At 38.6% G+C, this 13,113-nt stretch overlaps 1 protein-coding gene across 8 annotated transcripts in view; it reads right to left on the bottom strand.

The window, feature by feature from the left end:
- The window catches only part of WDPCP (WD repeat containing planar cell polarity effector), a 156,788-nt gene that overhangs the window by 45,076 nt on the left and 98,599 nt on the right, over positions 1-13,113 (bottom strand). For all 8 annotated transcript variants that reach the window (XM_054194449.1, XM_054194454.1, XM_054194447.1 and 5 more), the window contains one exon: positions 2,785-2,848. In XM_054194449.1, coding sequence (XP_054050424.1) covers positions 2,785-2,848 — 64 coding nt within the window. The remainder of the gene's footprint in view (positions 1-2,784; positions 2,849-13,113) is intronic.

The raw sequence follows: 13,113 nt of genomic DNA on the forward strand, positions 1-13,113 counted from the left end.
GACGCTATAGCTATAAGACTAATTTTTAAGCAATTTATTTTTTTTTCTTTTTCATTTCTATGAAAGAAATTAGCTCTCGGATAGTGTTCTCTCAAACTTCTTTGCAATCTCAAAACAAATAACAGGAATGCTGCAGAGCCCTGTTTAGTGAAAAAGGAGCTCAGGATAAATTCTCCAAGACATAGGACGTTTCCTTAGAAGTCTCAGAAGATGGGTATTCAACGCTTGGATCCTCCTCAGCCTCTGTTGTATCTGCTCCTCTCCACCCTTTCCTTTTTTGTTCCTTCTCTGTTCCCCTTTAATAAATAGATTTTTTTCTTCCACATTTCGTTTATGTCATCAGATATCTTTCTTTAGCCTACTATTTCTTCTCAAAATCCCATTAAATTACCTGGGAATAATGTGGTGTGACTCCTAGAGCCACCTGAGGTTTTAGAAACGGATTTGGTTGGTCTGTAAGACAACAGTACAAATAATTGACCTATATATTAGTTATTCATACTGAACATAATTTTAAATGCTTTAAATATAGGTAAAGTCAAGCTGTATGCTATTAATTGCATTTTGACCTATATAAACAATATATACAAATTATTCAGTGCTGAGCAGAAGCGAAGGATACACAGACCTTGCTTAGCAATACTATTGTTATACTAGTACCTAGAAGGACTGTAAGCTTTCAGGGAACAGGTTATCTAATTCTCACATAGTATTTAGTGCAATGAAGCCGAATTCCCTAGAAATTACGGTGTCACAAATAAATACGTTTTATGAGCTACGCACCTTTAAACTTCTAGAGTCCTGGACTTAGTAGTCTTGCAGCGGTGCCGTTGTTAGCTTATTGTAAAGTTTGTTCAGTAGTACCCTACTGAGGAGATGAATTAGCTTCCCCAGAGAAGGCAGAGAGTTAACAGGATTCGAAGAGGCAGGTGGGTGTGCTGTGTGTTGCGTAATTTAGGGGAAACTGTGACGAATCTCAGAGGTAATGCAAGCGGAACGAGGACAATATGGAACTGGTTTTGAAGCCACAGTAATTTAAGCCAGGAGAACTATGTGGAAATATATATTTACGTTTAAGAGCATTGGCAAGAGGGGAAATGGAGAGTAGGCACTGAGAGAAGAAAGGGAACACAAGTAAGAGTAGGAAACATGGGTCTAATTTCTCTGTGAACATTGAAACTCCTCATGAAGAAAGTTGTAGAACTTTTTTGTTGAGAGGAGGACATGTTACCACTTGTGGAGCCAGGTACTCATGGTGCCTCTCTCGTTAGCAGCTTTGCACCCATCTATTGACTGAACACTGGTGTTCCCCGCCCTGGGACAGAGGTGGTCCCTCGGCCCTGCTGTCAGCGGACGGAAGGAAAAAGAAAAAGATCATGTAGGAAAAGCTCTCAGAGAGGGCCGTGGAGATGGCAGGCCAAATGCTGCGACATTTGTTCTGCCAGCATGGCTGAAATGACTCAGGGAGAATTTATTATCTGTATAGTGGGAGAGGCCCCAACAAAAAGGTGTAACCTGCTGCAGACAGGTTACAGTCAAACCGTGTATGTGGCTGCAGTACTTCGCTTGATTAGGTATAAAATTTGTATTGAAGAAGTCACATTAAATAAAAAGAGAAAAGGAAAAAGCTGAGCTAAAAAGAGGAAAAAAAATCAAGGAGAGTAAACATAAAATGCGTAATGAATTTCCTAAAAGCCTGACATTTCCATCACATTCTTTTGATGCATACTTAGAAAAGTTTATCGCAGTATTCACATCTTTCTAATTAGATGGAACAAGCCAGATGATTAGAGCCGTGAAAAAAACATCAAAAGGTTCACACAACTTTTTATATAATTAGAAGGGAATTTTCATAACCCATAAAAGCAGGATTTAATTGTGTAATTTAACATACAATTTAAATATCAAGATCAAACTAGCAGGGCAAGTGACTTAATGGGATAAATGATATTAACATCTAGTGTCAAAGCTTAATTTAAACAACAGAATGTCTTCATTATGCAAAAGAGTCAAGCAAACGAATCGTTCAAAGGACCTTTTTTTCAACAAGCCCCTTTCCTATTGTTTCTTTGAAAACAATGAAATCAGCTGTGGAGCAGCAACATGCTGAGAGACTAGGAAGGCACGATTGGCTTTGTCCATCTGACCTCACTGTGACATTGTGGTGCAAGATCTTATAAAACAAGAGCCTCCTGCAGAGCTCACACAGAGGACCTTTTAAGAGCTGGTTAATTTTACTTTTGTAGCTAATTAAATGGGAGGGGGCAGAGAGTGCATGAAATGTAAAAACCCTTGGGTTGATGCTGCTGAGCTTTGTTGTTTTAAAAGTACCTGTAGAAGCGTTCATAATTTGTCACTTTTCACAAAACCCTATGAGACAAACTAAGAGCATTCAGGATCCCCAGGATATGGCCAGCTCTTGTGTCCAGGACTCAGCAGTTGTACTTCTTAAAGGAACGGATTAGAAACGTATAAGCTTATTAGAGTGAAAGATGACATTCACCCACATCAGGACAGATGAAGAAGGGGAAAGTTCAAAAACATATACACTAATGCCTGGAAAATAAAGACTAGCCCTTAGGCCATGCTAGGGAAAATGTCAATGACTCTTAAAGATACTCAATTCCTACTGACGACTTTCACGATGGCAAAGGGCAAACCAGGTAGAATAGTTCTGTCTTCACTATGTGTCTAAGGCTGCAAATGACACGGATCCATTTTAATGTCTACAAAAGCTGACAACTAACATCCTGACAACAGCCTCTGTCTCCAGAAAAGACTCACCATAAACAGGTCCCGAGCACCTATGTCAACAGCTAGCAGAAATGCTTTTTCAAATCTCTGGTATCTGCAAGAAAAAGCAAACATGTCACTTGCTGAGGACAATTTAAGAACTGCATCAAATTTTGTTAATGGGCAGATGAAGTCCTTCAATTCTCACCAAAAGTGACACCAAAGCTTAACTGGGGAAACTTGATATGCTTATACTCCGATTGCAGAACTATGTGACTTCCCGTAACCATTTCCATTGTTTAAAACCTTCAGCAAGTGTTATGTTCAGTGTTGAGTCCCATCAAATGTAGTTGAATCTGAAGGGAGCTGAAGGTAGTGTAGATCATAAAACTGATGCTTTGAAAGATACCAGCTGCAGCATAGATAAGCATTAGCCCCAATAACATTGGTTGGAACTTCAAAATTGCATAAAGAAAAGACTAATCCCAAATCTCACAAGACTTCAGAGGTCCCTGTAGAAGTTTGCACTGAGTTTTGTCCTACAGACCCCTCGATACAGCTCTCTGAAGATGATAATCCAGTTGAATCATGCTAAACAGTCATGAATTCCCCAGAGACTGAAAAAGGTAGGGGCTGACACTGCTTTACCTTCTAATTCCCTCAGCCCAGTATTAGCAGAGACTCCTGAGAGCTTTCTGAAGATAGTACGGTGAAGAAGATTGTGTCAATGAGGCAAAACAGGGAGAAAAAGAGCAAAATCCACAAGCAAAAATTACCTCTAAATGTGCTCTTGAAGGCACCACCTGAGTATCACCTAGAGGTGCAGTAGAGTAGGAAGGGAGCAGCGTGGATGCAGGATTTCACCTTTACTGTTAACCTGGGTCTGTATCATGGCATATTGAGACCATTACTGTGGTGGGTTGAGGGCTTGCTGAACAACAGCTTCTTCCTTTTGTAATGACACAAACTGCCACCTTCTTCCCACCCAGAGACCATACACCATCTCCCAGTGTATTACAGCAAATACCTACAAGGCTGTATATATCCTCTTGTTTGCAACCCCTGGGAATTCCACAGAAGTGGGAGGAAAAAAGCCATCCATTAGAAGCTTTCTGAGACTATATGTACAACATTGGACTGGTGAACGCTAATCACAATGGGAAATTCTACATTGGGCTAATGCCTCTCTTATACTAGATGTAGATAACCACCATGTGACAATCGCTCTGTCCTGTGAGAAAGTGATTCTATTTGTACACATTTTCTTCTTCTGCACATTTTAAACTGTTGAAAAATACCTACAAAAATAGATTTAGTGATTATTTTTAGATATGCAATACAATAACATTCCCCAATTTTATTTCAGTTGTGAAGTAAAAGATTGATTCACTATAGAATGATCTCTGTATTTTTCCCATTACCGGTAAAGCTCCCCCCTTTTCACCTGGTAACAATTTCAACAATACATCAGTTGTAGATTCTTGAAGTTTCGGAAGGAGATAACTTCTTTGCCCCAGTGAAAAAGCGGCATTATGATTTCTCAGTGTTAGAAAGGTGTCGCTTGTGCTTGCTCAATGAATATTGTTTGACAGCATCATATGAATGCCAGTATTTATACAGTTCTGTACCTTGAGGGTATCTTGGGAAACAGTGGGCAATGCTGTAGCGGTTCCTCAGGCCAATGTGAGCACAGGGGAAAGATGAGAATCCTTCCCCTTGGTGGGTGAAGGAGTTCCATAGCATAGAACCATAGAACCACAAAATGGTTAGAGTTGGAAGGAATCTTGAAGTTCATCTAGTTCCAACCCCCTTGCCATGGGTAGGGACACTTCCTGCTAGACCAGGCTGCTCAAAGCCCCATCCAGCCTGGCCTTGAACACCTCCAGGGATGGGGCAGCCACAGCTTCTCTGGGCAACCTGGGCCAGGGTCTCACCACCGTCACAGAGAAAAATTTCTTCCTGATATCTAATCTGAATCTCCCCTCTTCCAGTTTGAAGGTATTACCCCTTGTTCTATCACTACATGCCCTTGTAAAAAGACCCTCTCCAGCTTTCTTGTAGGCTCCCATGTGGGCCATGATGTACCATACTGAGATTCCTCTTTCCGGCCAAAGCCAAAGCGGTTTTCTGCCTCCCTCCTTCTACAGCCTTATTGCTCTCTTCTCTCCTACTGCACAGGTGGAATGATTTGGCAGATTGCAAGATAGAGCTGGTGAGGACTTTTCCTCAAGGAATAACATTCGTGACAAGAAGGCATAATATGTTAGCTTAAGTAGAAAAGGAAATGCTCTCTCCAGGTAAGGTTCCTAAGAGCTGGAGTGGGGAGTCCTTTCCTCCCTAAAGCTAATCTCCCTGCTGTGTCTTCCAAGCACTAATTTGCAGCCCTCCTCACAGAACTTGTTTAAGGGAGGGGAAGAGATGAATTAAGGTTAACCTCTCGATCACTGGGGAACAGGCAGTGCACCACCGTTTTATCATGCACATCTATGTATCTGAAGCTTTTCAACATGCTTCCTATGAAGGATTGTCCATTAAAATACATTGTGTTGTAATGCTGCTTCTGAAGCTATGCTTTAATTAAGACAAATAAGTACATGTTAAAATATGTGTATCTTGAATAGCTATCACGTATATCTTTTCCCGGCACATTTTTCTTTTCAATTATGGATTAAATATACATTCTTAGTACTTAGAGGGGAAATTGGAAACCAAACAGAAACTGGCTATATGACTAGCTAAAAAGACTGTCTGCATCATTATTTTGTTTTTCCAAAGTTATAACTGTACAGACTGTTTGAATGACATTTGCTTTAGCCAAGGCAAAAATGTAAAGTAACTTCTTCATTTGATTGACCCAGAGAATGGAATCATGGCCTTAAAGCTGTCAGTTCTTTGCTGTTTCACAAAGATTCGAATTTTTTTTCCTTTAATCAACATACATACTTCAGTCTCATTATGGCCCCTATTCATAAAACTGTGAAGTTAGCTCATTATTTTCAGATCTGTACTGAGAAAAAAAAAGGGGGGAAAAAAGACTATCCAAGAAATGCTTTTTACAAACCAAGAGAGCTGGAAATAACAATCACAGATACTTCATAAATTATTATAAAAGGAATTGCTTTAAAATAAGGTGGAGGTTTCAAACAGAAGTGACAAGTTTGCATTACTTAAGCAAACAGTATTAAATCAGTCAAGAATGTCCAGGGTTTTTTAAACTAGCTTTACTAGAAGATACTTGTTATTTTGAGTCTCTTTGGCATCAAAGTTGTGCTGTTTTTATTCTACAGGAACAATTAGGGAGAGTCCTGTACGGCATGAGAAAGACCTCAGGTTAATAATGCCTGGTTTATAGGCATGTTTTGTCATGGGAAGACCTCTTGCTATTGCTAGCACACTTCACTCAGAGTTTATCAGCTCCTCAAACAAACAAACAAAAACACCCAAGAAAAACGCCCTCCCTTTTTTCTTGTGCTACAATTAGAAGGTACAATATTTGCTTTCTAAAATGGCATCTACAGGGTACTGGTCTTGAAGGGAGCATCTTCCCGCCCCTCCCTCACCTTGTTACTTATTGCTTGCTTCACAATAACTCCAGCAATCAAGGCTTACATGTCTCTTGAAAAAGAGAGATAAGGAAATCTGCCTGTAAACCATGAAGTTCTGCCACTTGTTTGGTCAAAGTGACAGCGAACAGAAATGTGACCTTCAAGATTAAAACTCTCAAACTGCGATTAACTATATAGGACAGATAGGAAAACACTTCCCTGCAAGCTGTTTAGCACGTACAATATTAAGTTCGCATTCTCATATAATAAAATAATACCATTATTATATGCACTTACACAATCTTTCTACATATCCTGCAGAAATTTAAAAAGATGGCTATTAGTAAGTCTGTTGCGTGGACAAGGAAACAAATGTGAGTGGTATAACAAGGGTCACGTGGGGCAAAAATGGTCAAGGCAGAGAAGAATCCAGACCTGCCTTCCATGGTGGAGTGGCAGACCTGCTGCCTGCTTCGATTTTAAGAATGTGACTTAACTGAAAAGATGCCAGGAAAGCATTTAATTTTAAAACAAAATAGATAAGAAATTAAAAAATATATAATTATAGCTATTAACTTCAGAGAGGCTATTGCTGGTTTTCATCAGCATAAATAAAAAGAGAATCAAATGCCCAGGGCTTCCTCCTGCCAGATATTCATAAATAAGGTGATTTTGAATACTGTAGATCAAAACCACGTGCATGGTCCCGGGGAGAAAGGAAGAGAAGTCTCTTCAGTTTTTATGAGAAGTTCTACAAATATATCAAAGGGCAGAATTTTGTTGTCTGTATTCCACAACACCTGAATTGAATGTGTTCACTTAGAGACACGTTTTTCAGGTTGAAAATGGTCAACTTAAAAATATTTGTAATATTTATCCATAATATTAAAACATCACATAAAAAGTCCAGGAACCAGGAAAAAAAAATCACGTGGAGAGAGGAGGAAGGGAAGAGAGAGAGAGCTCATGCAAGCAAGAGAAAAATATAGTGCAGAAAAGACGGAAACATTTCTTTAGGGACTAGTTACAACCAAGAAGCCTTCTTAGACATGCCCATCGACCATGTAAGCATATTCCTTGTGCTGGGCTGATAAAGGAGGGCTGCAGCAGTTTTTTTCCTTCTCTTCAATGAGGGTACACAACATTTAGAAAATAATCTGCAGGGGAAGAGCTGTGGCACAAATAATATTTATAAGGCAATCCTTTTTAATGGAAGGAACTTCAGAGTCCTCCTCATCTCACAGTCCAATCAAGGGTGATATGCATTCAAAAAGTGAATATTAAATATGCACTGAGCAAACAGAACAGGAAAAAATGAATATTGAAATAATTTACATGTAATCAAACTACACTGAAATTAAGTTTTAATTGTTCAGTATTCTGTGATGCATATGCAGATTTTAAAGTATTCAGAATATCAATCAAGTGTTTACTTACATCAAGCAATTGTATTTAAGCATACAAAACAGATGATGAAAATATGTTCAATCAGCTACAGTTCCTAACATTTACTGCAGGGTTTACATGATCACTTTAAATTCAGTTATTTCATTTAATATTTCAATTTAATAGCTCATTCTTTCATTCAATTTCTAGGCATCTTGCCCATTTCTTAAACACAATAATAATAATTATTCATAAAAGGAGCCGTTTCCCGTAAGTTCTCATATCAGCAATTTTTGGAACAGAAATGGTTTCCATGTTTTTTTTTAGCTCAAAAAATGTTGTTATTATCTGAAATATTTTCCTTTTAAATTAGACAATATTAAAATAAAGAACGACATCTGTAAAATGACTCTGCAGCCCGTTTCAATGGAATCCTGAGGCAGAATAATTAGAGATTATCAGGTTAAAGAATGTAAAGTGTGGCTAGGTTGCTAAGTGGTTGATTTAAATGGAGACAGATTGTTTTTCAACCAACGGTTCAACATAACACCACTGATTTAGACATGTAGCTGTATTTCAGAACACAGCTTCAGAGCCCACTTGAAAAAAACTTTGTCCAGGGCTTAAGGTCTTCTATATCTCACATGAAAAAATATTGATGTGTAATGAAGTCAGGTATAGATCGTATAAGTTCAGCACATCCTTAAAATGACAACCCTGAAATTCTATCGACCTTCAAGGAAATAATTCACAGTAAAATTTCAGTAAATTCTGAAGACTTGGATTGCTATGTACCCTTTCAAATGTAAAGTATGGTATTAGTGAAAGACACATATCCTGCATCTTATAGCTAATGATGAAATACAGGAACTTTACCTAGAGTTCCTGGAGAGGAATAAATAAATCAAGATCTTACATTTCATTAAAAAAACCCAAAATACTTTAACAAAAAGTCAACCAAACCATTTTATCCTAATGAGTTCAGTAGGACACCCTATTTTAAATAAGATAGTTGCAGAGAAAATCAGACCCCTGAACGTAGCCAAAGATGAGGAACTCTCCAAAGAACCTATCCTTCCCTCTCTCCCCAAACTGTAAGTTTCTGTTTCAGAATCTCATAATTTGGGAGACTCAGTCTCAAAATTTTGAGTTTACTTCATAATCTCTTATTTTTTGTTTGGATAATGAAGTATCTGGAAAATAGGCTATCCCAGATACTATTGATCTCCTTTGGCAAAAATCAATTAATTGCTGGGTAGTAGTTTACTGCAACTAGACTATTTTGACACCCATGTATGGGCAAAGGCATGCCAAAAGCTCCATGTATCGCAATCAGGAATTTAAACCGTAACTGCTGTTTTTCAAAAGAAACTATTCCGTGAGCAGCAAAGAGTACTGTTGATTAGTTTCCTACGCTTCCTCCTGCGCAGGTCTCAGCACGGTAACTCCACCTGTTCCCTGTGTGCCCTGCCAAAACATGCTCCTGACAAGATACTGCCCTTCTCCCAGCAGAATATACTCATCTCGCTCCCAACAATGACTGGAGCAAGAGGCATGCTAGACTGTGTTTGGTGTTGAGCAGTGCGTGTCTCAACTGTTCAGCAGATCTGCTGAACTTTTCATGGTAGCTTTTGGGGATGGAGATAACCTCCTGCATCCTATTTAACATTAACTGGTTGCTGATTTTCACAAAACTAGCAGGCATTTGGTTATTTCTGAGACTTCTACCCTCTGTAAAGTTGGTTGAGATTCATCAATGATTCTCTAAGTTAGTAGGGAACTGATGGAAGTATTGATGGATGCATTGGTAAGTTATGACCTCTGAGATGCTGGTGGCATTATTTTGCCAACCTCATGCTACTAGTTTTTTAGATTATGAGCTTTTTTGAACAGGACACACAAAGCTCTAAGGGGGGTCCCAACCTTTCCGCCTCCTAAGATACTCTCATTCTGATGACGAGAAAGTGCTGCAGAGCACACCAAAGGCTAATGGAGAAACAGCCACCAGGTCCATATGTATGTGAGTCAAGGGGATAATCTTCTAAATTGTATTTTACATGCAGAAGCTCTAAAGGCTGTCCAGGTATAATCTATACAACCCTTCAGGCCCAAATTTAGCAAAGCATTAATGTATGAGTTTATGACCTATAATTTTCTACAGGCCCTAAATATGGGCATGTTAAGTGGAGTGCTTGATTTGGGGCCTGAGTGACTTGTTTAAAAAGAAATCCCTTCTGGAACCTTCCAAAGGTCATACACAAATAGGTCTCAAGTAAAAATGAGTGAATAACTATGAGAAAATTTGAAATGGGCACAAATATCTCAAGGCACCCAAAATCTCTGTTACTTGAACTTTACTGTCAAATTACGCATCTCTGAACTAAAGGAAGTCCACCTATAACTTTATAGATCATTGGGTGTAGAACTGAATGCCCTTCACATCAAAGGGTACCCTCTGGTATGAAGCAAGAAAACAAACAAACAAAACAAATTAAAAAAACAGGAGGAAAGAGAAAGCTAATAAGGGGAGCCAGACAGTATGACTCCCTGGCCAGAAAAAGCCCTCGAGGGCTGTAACTGGCTGTGAATCTTGAAGACGTTCCCAACCAAAAAAGAAATACAATAATCTTACAATGTGATTCCTATCTTTTAGGATGATATTCTGCTCTAGGAAACCTAAATGTATTCTTGTGTGAAATAGTTCAGATGACTCTATGTTAAACATACATGCTGCTTCTCAGAACAGATTTTCTATGTTCAAAAAAAAGCTGTCCAGGCATTTTTTGAGTCAGATTTTCAAGTGAACCAAGCTAATTTTTGAATTAAGTAGTTTAGTAAGAAGGCATCATTTAAACTTCTAAAATACGTATTTAGTAAGATTACGTAACTATAAAATAGCACTAGCTTGAAACTACAGAGATGTCTTGTATCTAAACCAAAGAAATATTAGTTAAGAGATCCGGATTCTATGGACACTTATGTCACACATTTCCCATATGATGTTGGTCAGTCAGGGTTAGCCACTGAAGAGGAGGTCTTGTTGGGGGCGATAGCAAACATTTTCCTACTGTGTAGCAGAATTCTTTCATGTCTGTCAAGTGCTCTGAGATTTTCAATAGTAGGTGGTATAAAAGTCTAGGGAATAGCAATTTGGTACTATTATAAATTATTATTATTATTATATAAATTGAAACCATGATGGTTTATTTCTTTTTAAACTCGATTCAGTCTTTTCTCTTCGAGTAATGTGTACTTCCTTTGAATTTCCCACACTCTATATTTCCTTTCTCATACTAATTTTCCTTCACAAGAATATATTTCGTTGCCATAGCAATATTTCCCTACCTTGCAATTTTATCACAGTGGCTTTCCTTCAGGTTTCTCTAAGCTGCAACAAACACCCACACAGCCAACGCAGCCTCCCCCCGCCCCCAAACTGCTCCATTCCCCCAACCTCTTACTATTAGTAACTTCTCACCAGTCTATCTTTATCTTTAAACACAGACGCACTCCAACATACTCTTCCAAAGTACTCTGGGCTAAAAACAGATGTTAATTAAAAATGCTGATAAGAGTCAGTGACACCTGTTGTTTCACATTTATTTTACTCAACCCTGTCTGTTAAATCCTAGCCTTTATTGCATTAATTCGCTTCTGCTTTTCTTCTTTTCCAGCTTTATCCCTCTCACTCTGGTGATCATGTAAACTTAACGTATGTCTTGAAAGCTGGATTTTATTAAGCAAACATATCAGCATGTCTACACACTGAAGACAGCTCTATAACAGAGGCCCCGTATCATTGCTATGGTTAAGGATGAATTGCTGCCTCTAGAATAAATCCCTATTGTATATGTCCGATACCTCTGCATTTCCAAACTTCAGCAGCCAGAAATTTGGTATTAAAGTTAAGATGAACAGGCCCTTTTCCTCTTTGACTTTCCATGAAGCGCAAGGCCAATTCTCCCTCTTGCCTGACATTGGATATGATGTGTTTTTTGAGTGCTAAAACTTCTCGGAGAAAATATATTAGCTTGATATTTTCTAAATCTGGCTGCCTAAAGATAAGTATCTAATTACAAAGTCATGGGGCAGGGACAAATTTTGAATCACTTGTTGAGCTACAGGTCCATTACAGTATATTTACTTTTCTCTCTAGGTTTGTCAATAGCCAATATTATTTCTTTGTAACAAAATAATGCAGTGTTAATGCTTATAAAATTTCCACACATAAGAACTCAATTACAGCAAATATAGTCACAGGAGAGCCGGACAAGAAATTCTCTAGAACTTCGATCATGTGAATTTTGGCACATTTTGGAGGGAGCAAATGGAAGAGTAATGAGTATTTTACGCTTTTTTCTGCACAGTGTCATGGATGAGAACACAAAACATGAGAACGACCATTTGCTCAGACCAAAGGTACATCTAACCCAATACCTTGTCAACAGCTAGGCGCCGAGGAAAGAACATAAGAACAGGGCAAGTGTATGGTGATACTTCCCTAAGTAGTCTCCTAGTCTCCAACAATTTGTGGTTTGGGGATTTGCTGAGCCAGAAGTGGTTTCTATGTTGGTATTCCTCAGTGAATTTCTCTTCCCTGAGCCTCGCCTTTCAACTTATATACAATTTTATCATCCACAACATCCTGTGGTAAAGAGCTTCATATTTTAATTATATGTTACATGGAGAAGCACCACATTTTCAAACTGCCACGTGTTAGCTTCACTTGATGACCCCTAGTTTTTGTATTAGAAGAAGCAGTGAGCAGTCATTCATTGTGCTCTTTCTCCCTAACACTCACAATTTAACAGATCTCTATCTCAGTTGCCTCCTCTATAGGTTGAGGTATTCTAGTCTATTTAGTCATTCCTTTCACTAAAGCTGTTCCATGCCTTTAATCATCCTGGCTGCCCTTCCTAAAGCTTTTTGAGTTCTACTATACCCTTTATTATGGGACTCCAAAACTACACACAAAATTCAGGTGAAGTTCCCTGTTTTGTTGTCTGTTCCTTTTCTAAGAATTCCTGGCATCCAATGTGCTTTTTGTACTGGTGCTGAGCACTGAACTGACTATTTCATAGCTGTAGAGTTACAAGACCAAATTCTTCTTCCAGAATAATGGTGAGATCAGACTCCATCATTTTATACATGAAGTTAGGAGTCACTCCCTGCCGTGTGCTTCACTTTGAATTTATTTACATTAAATCTTCAATTTTGACACTACGTCACTGAGTCCAGTGAAGCCCTTTTGCTGTTCTTCACGGCAGGCCCTTTTTTAAATAATTTAGTATCATTAGCAAATGCTGGCACCTCACTATTTGCTCCTTTGCCAGGCTACTTATGGAGTATAGATCTGCTATACTTAAAATTTCCATTGGTGACCTCCACTGACAACTGAACATTTACTCTGTTTCTTACCTTTTAATGAATTACTTATCTATGAAAGGGG

The sequence above is a fragment of the Rissa tridactyla genome, chromosome 3 (genome assembly GCF_028500815.1).
Source record: "Rissa tridactyla isolate bRisTri1 chromosome 3, bRisTri1.patW.cur.20221130, whole genome shotgun sequence".
NCBI classification, from domain to species: domain Eukaryota; kingdom Metazoa; phylum Chordata; class Aves; order Charadriiformes; family Laridae; genus Rissa; species Rissa tridactyla.